Here is a 16,719-nt window from a genome sequence, read left to right as displayed (position 1 = left end):
TCTAATTTCTCTAGCTTTTCTCCATAAAATACTTTTTTCTTTCATCATTCCTGAACCCAGCTCAAGTTTCAGAAATCTTCCTATTGCATTGATGTGTTCGATTAAGTTTTCGTCGAATATCCCCCTCGTTACGCCCTCGTTTCTTGCAGATGTAGAATAGACCAGCGGGTAGCCTCGGCATTTAGGGTTTCAGAAAGAAAAAAAAAGACAACTTCAAATTCGTGCCCAGAATCTGGGGTTTAAATACCCATGAGATACACTTGCGAGCTTGGGCCCAGTTTAAGTGACCTAATTCACATAAAGAAGTCACTTAAACAGTGAAATAAAAAGTACAGTAAGGGGCTCTGTTTAACAAGATGATATAATGCAGACTACAGACGTATAGTATATGCACAGAATTTTTTCTTTCTTGCTTTATATATAATCAGCAGTTAGTTTCTCTCTCTAATGAGTTTAGGGAGAAGATTATATGTGTAGTTCAAAATATGAATAAACAGAAATCTGTCTCCCTAATGATGGACATACGCTAGCCTAAAAGATTAGGGTTTATTGGGTGACCCCTGTCTCCCTCCACCAGAGGCCTAAATCTTAGTCCAATGGAAAGGGTTTTCCCACCATTTACCCTAGTTAAATGGCTTTTTGCTCACATCCCTATGACTCCTTATAAGTGTAAATTGGAGATTAAAGAGTTAGAAGTAGACTGACAGAAGGGTCAAAGCATTATGTAGAATGACAATTAATTTTTATTATTAACATACACATTTTAGTGCATCATATTTGGATATTTTCACTAAGGAATCATGTTTGATACAGTTTTATGCAATGCCTTGATCTAACAAGGCATTTCAAAGCTACATTTGGATATTATCTTGGGGAATAAAATATTTTGGTACCACATAATTTCAAAGAATCATTATAATATATTTTTCCAATGGTAAATACTAAGTATTTTCTCACATTATAAACTTTACACGTTAGAAGTGAAAAAAAGTAATCATATCATAAAAATGTTGTTCAGGTATGTGTTCGCGAATGAATGCCATCCATCTGTGCAGCATGCTTTTTTGTTATCTTTCCCTCAGTAGCCTCTTTTTCTTCTTCTTCTCATGGTGGATTTTGGGCTTGTTGGGTTCTAGACGCCTTGACATGGATGAATAAATAAAAAATGATTCGCAGCGAAGCCTTGAACGAATCAAACGGCATCAACAAAAACATTGAAACGAGTACCTTTCAATGGATGCATCCGTGATTTCTTGGATCCCGAAGTGAGCCAAGTCGAGTTGCTCACGTGTGCAGCCTCTAGATGTATCCACGCGGTCCTCGACACGTCGGATCTCCTCCTCCTTGTTGACGAGCCAGTTCTTTCTCCGTCAGCGTCGTTACGTCGTCCCTATCACATCAGGGATGGAGAGGGGGTGTGGGAAGAGTGGGAGAAGAAGGGGAAAGGCCCCTGAACAATTCTGGCCTGGGTGAAATTCGTTCAGGGCCTTTCCCTATTCATACTAAGTGGGTATTTTTCATAAAAACACCCAAAACTTAAGTATATCTTCTGACGTCCAAAAGACCATTTGCGTGTGACCCTCTAGGCCCATGTATCAGTCTAGTTAATGGCTCCAGCGGCCCAATAACCTTTATTGGCCTTCCAAATTGATTAACTATATCATCATATAGATTAATTAATGTCAAATCGATTTAACCCAATCGATAGGTCGAGTCTCCGACATGTGGGGTGCCAATCTACACCTCGTGTCCTAGAAGATACAAATGAGAGTGTATCGACTCACTTATGGGACCTGTTCGTCATCAGTTACCATGTATGTATAATCCCTCATCCACTTGACGCTCCTTGGACGACTTAGGGTATGGTCAACTGTCAAACCCTAATCGATCATCTGAATTAGTACTGATGCATTCGGAAATCATCGCAGAACTCTTCTCCGATATTTTAGTGCCTTGGCCAAGGACTTCATCACATCATTTTCCTTGAGCTGTCACCTCTTATACCGAGGGTGAACGATCCCATCTTGACCACTCAATCGTCTTCGTGAACTTCTTGATGTACTCGAACTAAGACCATTTAGAATCCCATGATTAGAGACTCGTTGGCCATAGCCAAAGTACAACCGTCCCTCCACAAGACGTCTTTGGTGTCTTAGGTCTAAGGACCACTTACACAACCGTGACATGAATCAATATGATTGACAGTTCAGGTATAATACCATTCAGGGATTCGTACTGATCAATTCAGTGAACTCTTTCCGCTAAAGAGCACCCACTACCTATCCTTAGTGTCGCCACACTAATGGCTACGGATCCGGCCATACTCATCATATGAGTGAGGCTAGATAGTGCTATTCTATCATGATACTTTGATGTCCTTCTCGCGTATCCTTCGAATAGGAATGTTTAGAACACATGCTTAAAGACTAGTGATCTCCGTATTACGATCTCATCATTATTCACCAAGTCCGATCATGTATTCATGGACTTCATTATACGCATCACAAGTGCACTATAATGAATATGTTCTATTAATAAATATGAAACGAGATGTGGAATGTGTGATTGGCTTGCCGGCCACATATATTTCCATCAGGGCTGAGCCTGGTCATTGGCTTTCTAGTGTGTGTGGTGGTGCTGGCATCAAAGCTCATATATCTGCTCTGGTATCACCAGAAATAGGAAGAGGCAGCAGAAGAAGAAGAAGATCCGATCTTGGCAAGTCCAACCTCAAAGAAGCTTCTCCTCCCACCTCTTATGCTGGAAGAGCCAGTCACGTGTGTCGGACTTTTCAGAGCAGGTAGCCAATGTGGACACTGATATTGACAAGTGGGGGGAGTTGTACCAGTTGATAATATTTGATGAATAAGAGAAGACAATGCGTAATATTCAATTGAGTGATTATTATTCTGGCAGGTTCAAAAACTTTGATTTGCAAAGCTTGTGGTCATGACTTGCGAAGCTTGATGGCTTATCCTGATGGATAATACCTATCAAAAGAAGTTACAATTGGTGTTTGATATTGTTCTCCACCGATTACATAAGTGGACACTTTGCAGTTGTATCTCCAGCTTGCTAATATAACACATAATATTTCAAAGGTTGCATGACCAAATAACTTGCATAGTAACTTATCAATATTTTCAGGGTATGGGGAAATTGAGTTCATATGCCAAGTTCTCAATTTTATTTCGACCAAATTACCTTACATGGGAACATCAAATTCAACATCTGTCATATATTCACCAATTTTTAAATGCATGGGATTGGTTACCTGGCCTCAAGTGAAAGAAACTCATGTTGATACAAAGTTTTGTCTTGTTCAAGGATGTTTAAAGACGTTGTTGCTAAATGTCTTGGTACTGCCACATCAACAATTCTTGGGCTATTCCACAAAGTATAGATTGACGTTTTGTGACACATTAATATATAATAAAGTGAAAGGGATTAGATCCACGAAAACCATAATTCATGGGAATACTAATATGTTTGTCTCCCAAATTAAAGAGACCTAGTATTTGAATATCACAAAGGCAAATGGAGAAAAAATGTTTGTATGTACAAACGGACAATGAATGAGTCATGCACTAGCAATGCTCGACACAGAAGTATTGTGAAAGAGGGGTTGAGATGATGATGAACCTTACCAAAATGTCATTATGAGGAAATTATCAAAGGCTAACAATGAAACTTGAAGGAGACAATGCAAATTTATTTGAATGTTTTCCCACTTTTAAGGATCTAGGAGATCCCCACTTCTGGTAATTCTACAGACAATATAGAAAAAAAGTTTTATCTTTAAATTCAGATAATTTTTTTTCATCTGAACTTCTGATAACTCTATGGATAATACTGCAGAAAAAACACTCCGAAGTCTATAAATATTTAATGAAGATCGAGTAGCAGTATTGGGCAATTTCAACAATGCATCATAATCAGATTCGTCATTTTTAGTATCAAATCAATTTCAACATGTGAAAGAGTTTAGAGAAATCAATTCATTTGTTTATGAATAAGAACGTCAAGGAATTTATCAAATTCAATGCAAATCAATTCATTTGTTCATCATGAAAATAAATTGTAAATAAAATGACAAATTCATTTAAAAAGAACAAACTTGATGCACTGCGTGAATATAAATGTGCTAAAAGTTTGCAATGAACAACTATAAAGAAAAACCAAAGAATAATACTCTATAAATAAATGTTTGAATATCATTGAGTTAGTTCACCCTCCCATTGCGAAACAAGGTGGCTAACATTTTAGAGAAATAAAAGAAATAGGAAGGGAGAGAGAGTTGAGACATTTCTGTTCATTTCGTGAAGCAAAATTTTTAGTAATAAATAAATAATTCATAATTGAGAAACAAGTTACAAGTATAAATCTTTGTACTGGTTGGTGCTCCTTTCGCTCCTCCATTAAGAGACCTGTTGTGCATCAAGATACCAAATAATGTGGTTACAGCACGATCTCATGGGGGGGAGATATCAAGAAAGATTTTTTTAATACCTCATTCACTACCACCCTTTTTGGGGAGATTCATCATTCGAGCCCCCTTCCACCAATTCGACCTCCATAATTTCAGGCAAAGACTCTGTCATGTTGATGTATGGATAATGTTTCCTCAACCAACATTGCAATGTCATCAAGATGGATTTATTATGTGCCAAAAACCATGATCGTTTGTACGTACAAATTCCTCGACCAATGGACAAAATATTTTGGCCAGTGCAATTGATGCACAAATGGGAAGGAAGCCTTGGGCCAGTCAGAAAGTGTAGGGATTAGTTTATAACCTACATCTTACCACCATAATAGAGCGTCATTCAACACTTGAGCCAGTTTTTAGTAGATGTGCAACTTATCTTTGATGTCTCGTTGCAACATTTATGACATGTCAATAATTGTTAATAATCGTTGTGGCATTGATCAGGATTTCCTGGTCTTCTTATCCTCCTACATTATAATCACTCCCTCAAATACCAAACCTCTTCATCAACGACGTCATTCAAAAGGCTTTGAACATATGCCCAGGTCAAAGTCCATTAACACCTCTGTAAGCAGTTGCGCAAGATAGCGCACACAATGTGATCCATCAATTTTTGTTAGTGCCAATACACATTATTCAAGTTCCCATGTGTGCGTCACACAAGGCAAAGTGATTCCTTGCAAGGAAATCATCTCTCACTTGTCCATGTGTAAACCATTAGGAAAATGCTTCTAAAATTTGAGAAAAACTATATCAACATTTGCTTCTTATTTAAGAATAAGATTTTAATTAGTCATGTATGGTCCTCAAAAAAATGATTCTCATCTTATGTTGTGCACAATAAAGTGAAAATTCTCTGAAACAAGTGCCATCAATAATTGTCCATTCTTGCTCAATAAGATAAATAAATTTGATCAGCAGCTCCTTGATTCTCTCGAATATGATACCAAGTAGGAAAGTTTTCGCACCTGTCGATCAAACTAATATTTCAAAAATAGATCATTGACCACAAGAACTGGGTTCATCCTCAGCCTCTTGGACTTGTTTCCCTTTGAGACGGTCGTGAAGCTCTATAAGCTGAATTTTAATGTAATTAAGTACGTTAATTACTATCGGTGTTTGTAATCAACTAATACAATAATATTTATAATGCTCTCTATCTTAATGTGTAAATGATGAGTAGAGGGGTTGTCCACAGGGAGGCTGAGTTCAGGGATTGAATTCAAGCAATTTAGAATGTAGTTTTAGAAGATTTAATCTTGATTCAATATGATATTCAGTGAAGATCATATTTCCAAGGTTAAACGGGGATGATCTAAATAAAGAATAGATCCTTAGAGATCATACTGGAAGAACATTAAGAAGAGGGAGTTAGGAAAAATGATCCAGAATCAGATGTGTAATGAGATAAGGATAATACTTGATAAAGGGTTTTTAAACAACAATAGTTGGTGAAGAATGTGGGGATATAAAGTAAATTAAGGAATAGATAATCCATCTAATTTTTAGAGTATTTGATAATAGAATTTGATCATTAAGTAACTTCCTTCTTGAATCAAGACAATGGGCTCGTAAATTTCATTCACGAAAAGACAATTTAGGAGAACACAGATCAAGATGAATGAAGATGGGAAAAAAAAATCAAATAAAATACCAGGAAAAAAGTTGATCCAAGGAGAGCTCCCCTCCAAGTGCAGACTGTGATCCAGCATCCAAGAATAAAAAAGAGAGATAGACTTGGGATTTATACCTAGGGTACAGGGGTGAGACACTTTTTTGGGACTTTTCCCTCAAGTACTCCTTAATTTTATTTATTTTTGGGACTCTTCTTGTGTATCCATGGTATATGGATGGAAAGAGGATAAATGAAGAACTAACCCTCAAAAGTTGAGCTCGATCCAATGGTTGGATCTTCAGATATTAACATTTGAATCTAGAGCATTCTAAGGCATTTGATCATTTTGGTCTTCTCTCTCTCCACAAAATTTACAGAAAAACCCCTCCACTTTTGTAAAATTTTATTTGGATACCACTCTAGAAATATTTGGATATATGCCCCTATGCTCCTATTTCACTTGGAAATTGCAAAAAACCCTTGTTCTTCCAAAACAAGTTAAAATACCAAAAACTTCAATAGAATAGGATATTTACGCCTGCAAAAATTGTCAAGAGCAGTCTTAGAGCCTTTTCTTCATGTTCTCCACTAAATAATTTATAGAAAAATAGTTAACATCAGGAAAATTCAGGAGAATGTACCAAAGACAAATTTGTTTCATTTTGAGTATGATCATTTCAGTGAAATCAAAATATAAAATATAAAATTAATACTGTAAATTACACATTATCAAAGCTCCTTATGGCTCTTTTGTACGTGCCTCCAAAACATAGTTTTTGCCCTTAATTATACATTTAAATAATAGTAGTGATTGCATTGTTGTTATCCTTCCACACTCTACAGCACAAACAATGGGGAAGGTGACCATTTGCTCAAAAACCTCCATGCAAGAACATTTGCCTCAGACCCTTTGTCAAGTGGGCTCATGGTGGGTTCTAAAACTTTGATATGGATAAAAACTTAGAACGATCCACAATAGAAGACTATAAACCATGGAACTGAATCACTTTTGCATGAATCACATTCGTGATTGATTGGATCTTCAAGTGATATGTGTCGAGCTGCTCAAGTGAGAAGCCTCTAAATGTATCCAACAGATTCGTGGCACATCAAATATCCTCCTTCACCTTGGCGAGCTCCATTCATCCTCTATCATTGTCATTATGCTGTACCCATCGCATTGAGAATGGGGCGGAGATAAGGGGAGGAGGGAGAAGAAAGGGAAGGCCCCATGAAAAATTTTGGCCAGGAAAATTTCATTCATGGGTATTTTTTCATGAAAACCCTAAACTTTAATTATATATTTTGATGATGAAATGATAATTTGCATACGACCTTATAGGCCCCTATATCAATCTAGTTTACAACTCCAATGGCCAAGTAACCTTTATTGGCCTTCCAAATTAATGAACTACATCATCGTATAGATTAATGAATGACAAATCAATTTATCCCGATCAATAGGTTGAGTCACCAGCTCGTGGGGGCCAAGCTACACCTCGTGGTCTAGAAGATACAAATAAGTGTGTATTAACTCACTCATGGAACCTGTCCTTCATCAATTTATACTTTATGTATAGGCACTCATCTACTTAGAGCTCCTAGAATGGCTTAAGGTATAGTCAATTGTCAAACCCTAATCTGTCATTTGGGTTAGTACTCATGCATTCGGAAGTATCAGATAACTCTTATTTGATACTCATTACATTAGATGAGAAATTTATCGCAACATCTTCCTTCAGATGTCTTCTCTTTTACCAAGGGCAGACGATTACATCTTGAAAACTCAATTGTCTTCGTGAACCTCTTGATGCACCCAAACTAAGAATGTTTAGAATCCCATGATTAAGAATTTTTAAGTCATAGTCGAAGTAAAATGGTATGTCCACAAGACGTCTTTGGTGTCTTAAGTTTAACGATCACTTACACAGTTGTGACATGAATCAACTTGATTAACACTTAGGAATAACAGTATTTTGCTCGTCCTCTTAGAAGATCATTCCCTTAGCAACGACACTTTAAAAAAGTATTGGTCTAATGTTAATGAACAGAAATAAGAAACTAACATTTGACGTGCAGATTTTCGTATCACTAAGATGATAGGCCATTGGTGCATCTCTTACAAGGATCAAAGATTATTTCCAACTATTATGAACATGAATTTGTATGTTAAACCACATTTTTTCTCACATGTTAGCAGGCATAAGATAACTTTTAAATTTCCCAGGTATCGAAGGGCCAATGATGCCGTAAATCTGTACATCCTTGAAGCAGTTGACCTCAAAGACACAACCACATATGTTACTAAGAATAAATGTGTAAAATAAAAAAAACGAGTATATTGGCCTGATCTTACTTTTTCCTGATGTGAGTAAGATGATACAAAGTGCACATAATGAATGACTACATGTAACATAAAAGTTGAAAATAAATAATAGTGCATTAGAAATATGTTTACAAAATAACGAGATGGAATTAAAAGAAACCTTAACATAAGGAACTTCGGGGCAAATAGACAATCCCTCACCTGAATGCCAAACTATGATCAAAAGTACTTGATTGGAAAACTCCTTTCAAGGATAATTTGAGAATGTTGTGACCAAAACTTTCTGTGAGCATGGCAATTCTCCTGTCACTTTATTTGCAACTTTAAGCTATGCTAAACAAAACTAAGATGTAAGAGATTCATTATCTACGAAACCATAAGGTATGAGATTCACTATTGACAAAACCATCCATCATGAGGTTTATGTTCAAGGATCTCTGCACAATCTGAAAATATGAATCCTAGAGGTCAAATCATTTGATAATTTTCATATCATAGTAAGTACAGATAACACATGATTTGTATCTATCAAGAAATTGATTACTTGATGGTATTCCATGTTAAAATTTGGTAGGATCATAAGGGCAGACATGATATGTACCGATTCTCAATAAATTGACACATTCCAAACATATTAACTGAATTAGGATTGTTCTTATGTCTATCAAAAGACAATATCTACATTTTTTTGATTTTTTAAAGTCAGAGAACTGGACTGGATTGAAGGATTAAAAACATACTAGAAGTTACCCACCTAGCAGAAGTGTTTGTTAAATGACCCGGTGGAAGCATTTCAAAGTCCTGAGTGACCACAACTCTTACAAAATGACCACAACTCAGAGTAGAGATGATTTCTAATAAAACCAGCCATTTTTTTTGACCAGATGTTTGCAAACAGACGAACCATTCACAAACGGTTCACGATTATTGTTGGCTATTGTTTTTTCTGCCGGAGTTCGTGTTTGTTTGCGAGCCCTAATATTTTTTCCAAACCCTAATTAGAAAGATGACTAGTTAATAATAATCATTTTAGGTGGGTGAAATTACAATACAATGGATATGTTATGTTCTTGAAGCCTAGTTTGCCAAATTATGGTATAGGGATCTTTGGATTGATTTCAATTTGATAAATTTGAATTTAGGCATGACATGATGAGAGAGTGGTTAGGATTCCACTTTTTATATGAAAATATACTTCTCATTCTCTAGAAGTGTTGATTACTCTAAATGTAATTTTTGAGCTATTTTCTTTTTAGAGTTATCCAACTTCATAAACTCAATCATTCAGACTTTCAATATGTTATTTTTACACCTTAATAGGGAATCGATACTCTATGTATTTGTCAAAATTTTCTGCCCGCGAGTGAGATTAAAATAGTAAACGAATGTTTTTGGAAATATACTATGATGTGACTTATACGAATTGAAAGAAAATAAATTGATAGGGATAATATATCATATTTGACTGACGTTAGCAACGACGTCATTTGTCGGGTTTCGCAGATTTGTAATCTGGTCATATTCCCGTCCAGATTCATCTTATCGCGAGTCTTCGTTTCTGGCGTAGAGAGAGAAAGTGAGAGGGCAGAGAGAGAAAGAGAGATAAAGTGAGAGACAGAAATGTAAGATAGATAAATTAAGAGAGAGAAATGGGAAGAGAGAGAGAAAGTGAGAGACAGAAATGTAAGATAGATAAATTAAGAGAGAGAAATGGGAAGAGAGAGAGAAAGTGAGAGACAGAAATGTAAGATAGATAAATTAAGAGAGAGAAATAGGAAGAGAGAGAGAGAAGTGAGAGATAAATAAAGAGAGAGAAATGGGAAGAGAGAGGGAGAAAGTGAGAGATAAATTAAGAGAGAAATTGGAAGAGAGAGAGAGAAAGTGAGAGATAAATTAAGAGAGAGAATTGGGAAGAGAGGGAAAGTGAGAGATAAAGTAAGAGAGAGAAATGGGAAGAGAGGGAAAGTGAGAGATAAAGTAAGAGAGAGAAATGGGAGGAGAGGGAAAGTGAGAGATAAAGTAAGAGAGAGAAATGGGAGGAGAGGGAAAGTGAGAGATAAAGTAAGAGAGAGAAATGGGAGGAGAGGGAAAGTGAGAGATAAAGTAAGAGAGAGAAATGGGAGGAGAGGGAAAGTGAGAGATAAAGTAAGAGAGAGATAGTGAGAGATATATTAAGAGAGAGAAAGTTAGAGAGAAGTTAAGAGAGAGAAATGGGAAGAGAGAAAAGTTAGAGATAAACTAAGGGAGAGAAATCGGAATAGAGAGTGAGAGATAAATCAAGAGAGAGAAATGGGAAGAGAGAGAGATAGTGAAAGTGTTAGAGAGAGAAATAGAGAAAAGTGTTAGAGAGAGATAGAGAAAAGTGTCAGAGAGAGATAGAGAAAGTGTTAGAGAGAGAAATAGTGAAAAGTGTTAAAGAGAGATAGAGAAAAGTGGCAGAGAGATAGAGAAAGTGTTAGAGAGAGAAACAGTAAGTGTTAGAGAGAGATAGAGAAAAGTGTCAGAGAGAGATAGAGAAAGTGTTAGAGAGAGAAATAGTGAAAAGTGTTAGAGAGAGATAGAGAAAAGTGGCAGAGAGATAGAGAAAGTGTTAGAGAGAGAAACAGTAAGTGTTAGAGAGAGATAGAGAAAGTGTCAGAGAGTGATAGAGAAAGTGTTAGAGAGAGAGAGAGAGAGAGATAAAGTGTTAGAGAGAGAAACAGAAAGTGTTAGAGAGAGAGATAGAGAAAGTGTCAGAGTGTGATAGAGAAAGTGTTAGAGAGAGAGAGAGATAAAGTATTAGAGAGAGAAACCTTCTTGGCGAGTTCATGGCTGCAAACTTGGGAACGGCCGGTGTAACCTCCCCGTTTATTGTATCAACACGAGGAGAGAAAAGTTCCACCCGTCGTTCTTCCGTCCGGTTTCTCCGAACTCTTCGATCGTCTCCGACATCCCGCTACCGCGCATCATTCGGCCTCAGAAATCCTGTAATATCAATGGCTGCGTCCGCAGAGTAAGCCAACATCCGTTGATTAGATCCGATATTTGAAATCAGCTATACTAATTTCGTCGTCGATCATCGTCTTTTCTATAATTTATGTCGCTGTTGTCCTAGAACTGTGAACGAGGTGTTGCCTCCAAGTCTGGATTCTACTGCCGAGCCGCCTGCGCTGTTCGATGGAACGTCAAGGTATTTGATTCATCTTTTTTTTTTTCTTGATCTTGATTGTTGTTTTTCTTGATCTCTGGATGATTATGCATGAGATCTGGCTGGCAAAATCTCAAGTTAAACTTTCGTGCTCTGAAGAAGGCCACGAGTTTTAAGAATTAGAACATCGGGCAGCATATACTGCAGTAACGCAATGAGAATTTGGTATTCTGCAGTCATTCTCATTGTTTTCTGTAAAATCTTGAGTAATTTCTGCAGTCAACATGACTTAAATCTCTATTTGTATCCGCTTCAGAACTACGCTTTCTCTTTCTAGGCACATTCATGGGGCTTCATGTCTTTTCTTATCCTATCTCCATGTATGATTGAAATATCGCTCACCGGATTTTCGTTCTATGTTTTTTGAAGGCTATACATTTCTTACATCTGCCCCTACGCACAGCGCACTTGGATTGCCAGGAATTACAAAGTAGGTTTTTGATATTTCTAACTAGTTCGTCCTTTAAAATGGTGGGTTATAATTTTCATCCATTTTCTCAAATTCAGGGGCTTCAGGAGAAGATACGGTTGGTGCCCATTGACCTACAAAACAGGCCTGCTTGGTACAAGGAGAAAGTGTACCCTGCTAACAAGGTGAGGAACTACACCCAGTTTTTGCAGTTTTTTTCCGCTTTTTATGGTTTATTATGTTCATCAGGCTTCTGATAGAAATCTAGGGTTCTGATAAGGTGCCCATTTGAGAATCAGAAAATACAGGTGAATGTAGGAAATAAAGAAATTCTGCTGCCTGAATTGGCAACTTCAGACCAATGCGCGCACCTTGAATTGTAGCATGCCACCTCGACAACCTTATTCCTTTACTAGTACATTCTATCATATGACCCTAAATAAACAACATGCCCTTATTGGGCCTCCACAGTAATAAGCCCACTATGGTCCCTATCAGGTAGAGTTTGCCAGCGCTGATGATAATCCTCACCGAATCCAGTCGAGAACGGAGTCTACTTCCAGGTAATAGTAGTTCAACAGGCCCTTATTCATGTGGGAGCTCCAAGAATTACCAAAAATTGTAATTCAAGGGGTTAAAGTTGGAATACAATGTAGGATGTAGGGGAAGAATAGGAGAATGATACAATCCCTGGTCCTCTTGGGGGCAGTCTTGTCTTTTGACCATTAAGGGCATCTATGCCCCTCCCCTCCCATGTTTCCTTTAAATAGCCCAGCCCTCTCTTTAGAAGAGGAGACTGAAAGTTATCTTATTGGCCATTCCTGTCCCTCCTCTCCTCTACGTCCAAGCTCTGTCTTCCCCTCTACAATCCCCATCCTCATGATCGTCTCTTCTTCACTGCGTCTGCAGGAGGCTTTGTCTATGGTCGATCCCTACTGCGTTCAGCCTCTCCCTTGATTATTCCCGTTCTCCTCTTCATCCCGGGAACTCTTGTTTATCGTCAAAATTACATCAAATAAGATACGTCCAGAAAGGAACGTAACAGAGAAGAAGCAATGTGGATAAACTCTCAGGGAAAGTCGGATCAACCATCCCTGCCCTCTGGATTGAGTAGCTCCCACTCTCCAGCCCGAAGCTCTCTTAACAACTTTCAAAAATGCCCACTCCCTTTTTTGAACCCCCTATATTTATAGTCGAGTCGAGGGGTTGACTCTGCTGGTCATGTTGACCAGTCCTGTCCGAGTCTGTCTTGTCTGCAGGTAAGATTCAGATGGCGATGATGATGATTTTGTGTCATCATCACCTTTCATCATTCTCTCTCTGTTAACCTCACTCAGATGATAATGAACGATGACTAAATCATCATCACCTCTGTATTTGGGTGCTGCCAGGATGACAAAGACCATGATGAACTTGTCATCATCAGTCAAGCTGGGGAAAATGATGACGACAACTTCTCATCATCGTCCACAAACGTTTCTGTTGCTTTTGTACTGGGAAAGAGGAGGTATGAGAGAGGAAAAGAGAGAACCAAGGAGAGATTGAGGTATTTATCAATAGATGGGCAAGGGATCAGTTCCGAGGGAGCCAGCCAAAGATCAGGTAACAGGGATATGATTCCAGAGGGACATGGAGAATTTGGGAGATATTTATTGGGAACCTTCACTAAAGTTCAATTATTAAATTATGATCAAGTTTCCAAGTAGGACTTACCATATTTAGAAGAAGCGCTGAGGTGGGACATCACGTGCTCTAAAATGTTGGTGACTCAGACTTGGTTGTTGTCCATCTTGTTCGATAAAGCCTCCAGGCGTCCTTCCAGATCAGCCATAATCCGAGGAAAGGATGAGCTCTGGTACCAAAAGTTTAGAATTCCGAGGATGCACCAATAATTTCCAAGAACAATTTACCAAATCGGAGTTCTGAACTGTAATAAAATAGAAGTTTTCGCTTACAACATTTCGAGACAAGAGATGTAAAAATGAGAGAAGGATAGCTGTGATCAAACCAGGGAATTCGGATTGAAATCCCAGAAGAAATGCCGAATCAACTGCTCCCCTTAGATATATTTTTTTTTGAAGAATGCTCCCCTTAGATCTGAATTGAGAGAATCTCCCCCAGAGCTCCAACCGACTTTTCTTGGTGACATAGAAACCAGAGTGTCTTCTTCATGCATGCATCCTCCTTGTTTATAACCACTACCTTTCCCCTCTATATTCAATTTAAACACTCCCGTGTGAGTTTGCATGTGATTTCACCTCTGCGCTTCTTCTTAAGATGGTAAGTCCTAGTTGGGACTTCATCAAAATACCCTGCATCAGTGAAATGACAAAAATACCCCTCTGGATTCCCTTCAGTGAAATGACAGAAGTACAATCTTGTTTCCTTTTCCAAGTTTATCTTTTTATTTAAGTTGTGGATATTTTTAAGTTTGTTTCTCATATGCCATCTCGTTTTATTCTCAGGTCCCATCTCTAGAACACAATAATGAAGTCAGAGGTGAAAGTGTTGATCTTCTTAAATATATTGATGCCAATTTCGATGGCCCTTCACTGTTCCCCGACGTAAGAAGCCTTATGAATAAAAAGCAGCTATAAATTCTGCTCGGCACATTCTGGGATTTTTGGTCTTACAATTTTATGATAAAATTTCTATATGCAGGATCAGGAAAAGCAGCGCTTTGCAGAGGACCTTCTCTCTTTCAGTGACGAGTTTAATATGTCCTCTTTCAAGAGTTTCACCTCTAGTGGAGATCTAGAAAAGGATATTGGTGAGAGAATTCATGACCGAATCCCTCTCCCAAAGTTTTTGGTTATAATGGTGGATATACCAACTAGGGTTCGGGCTATTTGATATCTTTGGCCTCGTCATTTAGCATTTTAATTTTTATAAATCAAATTGATCAATATGATGGCTAGCTCGATCTTCCTCTCTTTCGCCCTATACTGATGGATCATTCTTGGAGGATTGATCAACCAATTTTTTCAATCCGATCAGTATTGTTCTGATCAGGATCACGGTGTACCCCAATACTGACTTGCATTATTGCTCAATCAGGGCTTCTTTATGACAAACTCGAAGAAGCGCTTTCAAAATTTAATGATGGTCCTTTTTTCCTCGGCCAGTTCAGTTTGGTAAGAAAAAAGTTTTCTTTACATATGTTTTTATTTCAATTGAACTTGAATATGGTCGACTGTAGTATATTTTTGACGTCTGCATAGTATTTTGGGGCATTTTACTTGCAAAACATTGGCAAAAACTCGTCACAAAAAATTATCTTCATCAATACTTTTGTTCAAATGGACGGCTGAATAAATTTCAGCAAGTCGTTCATTTTTCTTAAAGGTCGATGATCTAAATCCTGATGTGGTCGAAAAATCTCCTAGACTTACATCTATTATAATCTCATAATCTCATAGTTATGAGATTACATCTATTATGATCTGGTTAGCCAATCTTTTTCGTAGACTGATTTTGAAATATTTACAACTCGTTTCTTTTGGGGACCCCTTTTTAAATTCATCTCAAGACAGACTTATATTAACTGGAAAGGAGAATGGCAACTATTTTATTCTCTAAATAAAATAAAATATAACTTTAAGTTAATAGTTTTACTGCTCTTAAAATTTTCACCTTAATTATTAATCTTATTTTTCATATTATTGAGAAAGTGCCCACCGTGCAGGTTGATATAGCGTACGCTCCATTCATTGAACGGTTCAAACCTTTCTTTGCTGAAGTAAGAGGCTACGACATCACTAAAGGAAGGCCAAAGCTCGCGTTGTGGATCGAGGTGGGTTAAATCATGAAACTCTTAAATATTTCTGACATTTATTTTTCCTTTAAATATATTTTAAATTATTTTCACTCAGACTTTAATTGTGTTTCACCGAAACCTGATTCCACGCAGGAGTTGAACAAACTCGATTCCTACAAGCAGACTGTACGAGACCCTCAAGAGCTTCTTGCTGCATTAAAGAAGAAATTAGGGGTAATTTTATACAACTCTAAGATCTCTACTAAAGTCCGATCATTTATTTACAAGAATGTTTATTCGCAGATTGTCTGAGGAGCGCTCACGGGATCGATTGTTTAATTATCAAAAATATTTGGTCTCACCACAGCCAATGGCAACATCTTTCTCTCTCTTACGACTCATGTATATGGGTTATATCTCTCCAATGGTTAGTTTGTTCTGTTATCCATTCTCATTGAAGAAACGCAAATATTCTATCTGTCATCTATCCATCCATCTGTCAATCCATCCTTTTATTTTCTTATTTCCTTTTTTTAAATCGATATTGATCCTTTTTTTATCCATCCACCCACCAACTGCTCTTCACATTCATACATAGATCTCTGCATGTCTGTCTATTTAATTACTTTGCTTACCAATCTATGTAATCTCATTTCTCCTTCGATCGAGATCAGTATTTGATTCTCAAGGAGCCTTACATGCATCAAGAACATTTAAAATTCAGAACAGGAAGAATGAACCTGTTTAATCAGCTCAATCCCCCTTTAAAGGTAGAGATAATTTATGAGATGAACAGAAATTAAATTATACTCATATAGTGAGAAATTCAAACTAGGGTTTCCTGAATTTGTGACAGTTAGAGTGCTTCATCCATATGATCTTGATAGGATCCCAGGGGTAGTTTAGTCATGTTAGCCCACAGGGGCGTTGTGGTCG

At 37.4% G+C, this 16,719-nt stretch overlaps 1 protein-coding gene across 1 annotated transcript; it reads left to right on the top strand.

Annotated features, from left to right (window-relative positions):
- Nucleotides 1-11,190: 11,190 nt before the first annotated feature.
- On the top strand, nt 11,191-16,306 carry LOC144707990 (protein IN2-1 homolog B-like). The gene is made up of 10 exons (XM_078581280.1): nt 11,191-11,422; nt 11,525-11,599; nt 11,987-12,047; nt 12,125-12,211; nt 14,492-14,590; nt 14,688-14,796; nt 15,084-15,160; nt 15,712-15,819; nt 15,937-16,017; nt 16,087-16,306. Exons 1-10 carry the CDS (start codon nt 11,238-11,240, stop codon nt 16,093-16,095), a joined length of 891 nt encoding a protein of 296 aa, XP_078437406.1. The 5' UTR covers nt 11,191-11,237; the 3' UTR covers nt 16,096-16,306.
- The last annotated feature ends 413 nt before the right edge of the window (nt 16,307-16,719 follow it).

The sequence above is a fragment of the Wolffia australiana genome, chromosome 9 (genome assembly GCF_029677425.1).
Source record: "Wolffia australiana isolate 7733 chromosome 9, ASM2967742v1".
NCBI lineage: Eukaryota > Viridiplantae > Streptophyta > Magnoliopsida > Alismatales > Araceae > Wolffia > Wolffia australiana.
This window is presented reverse-complemented; position numbering and strand designations above follow the sequence as displayed.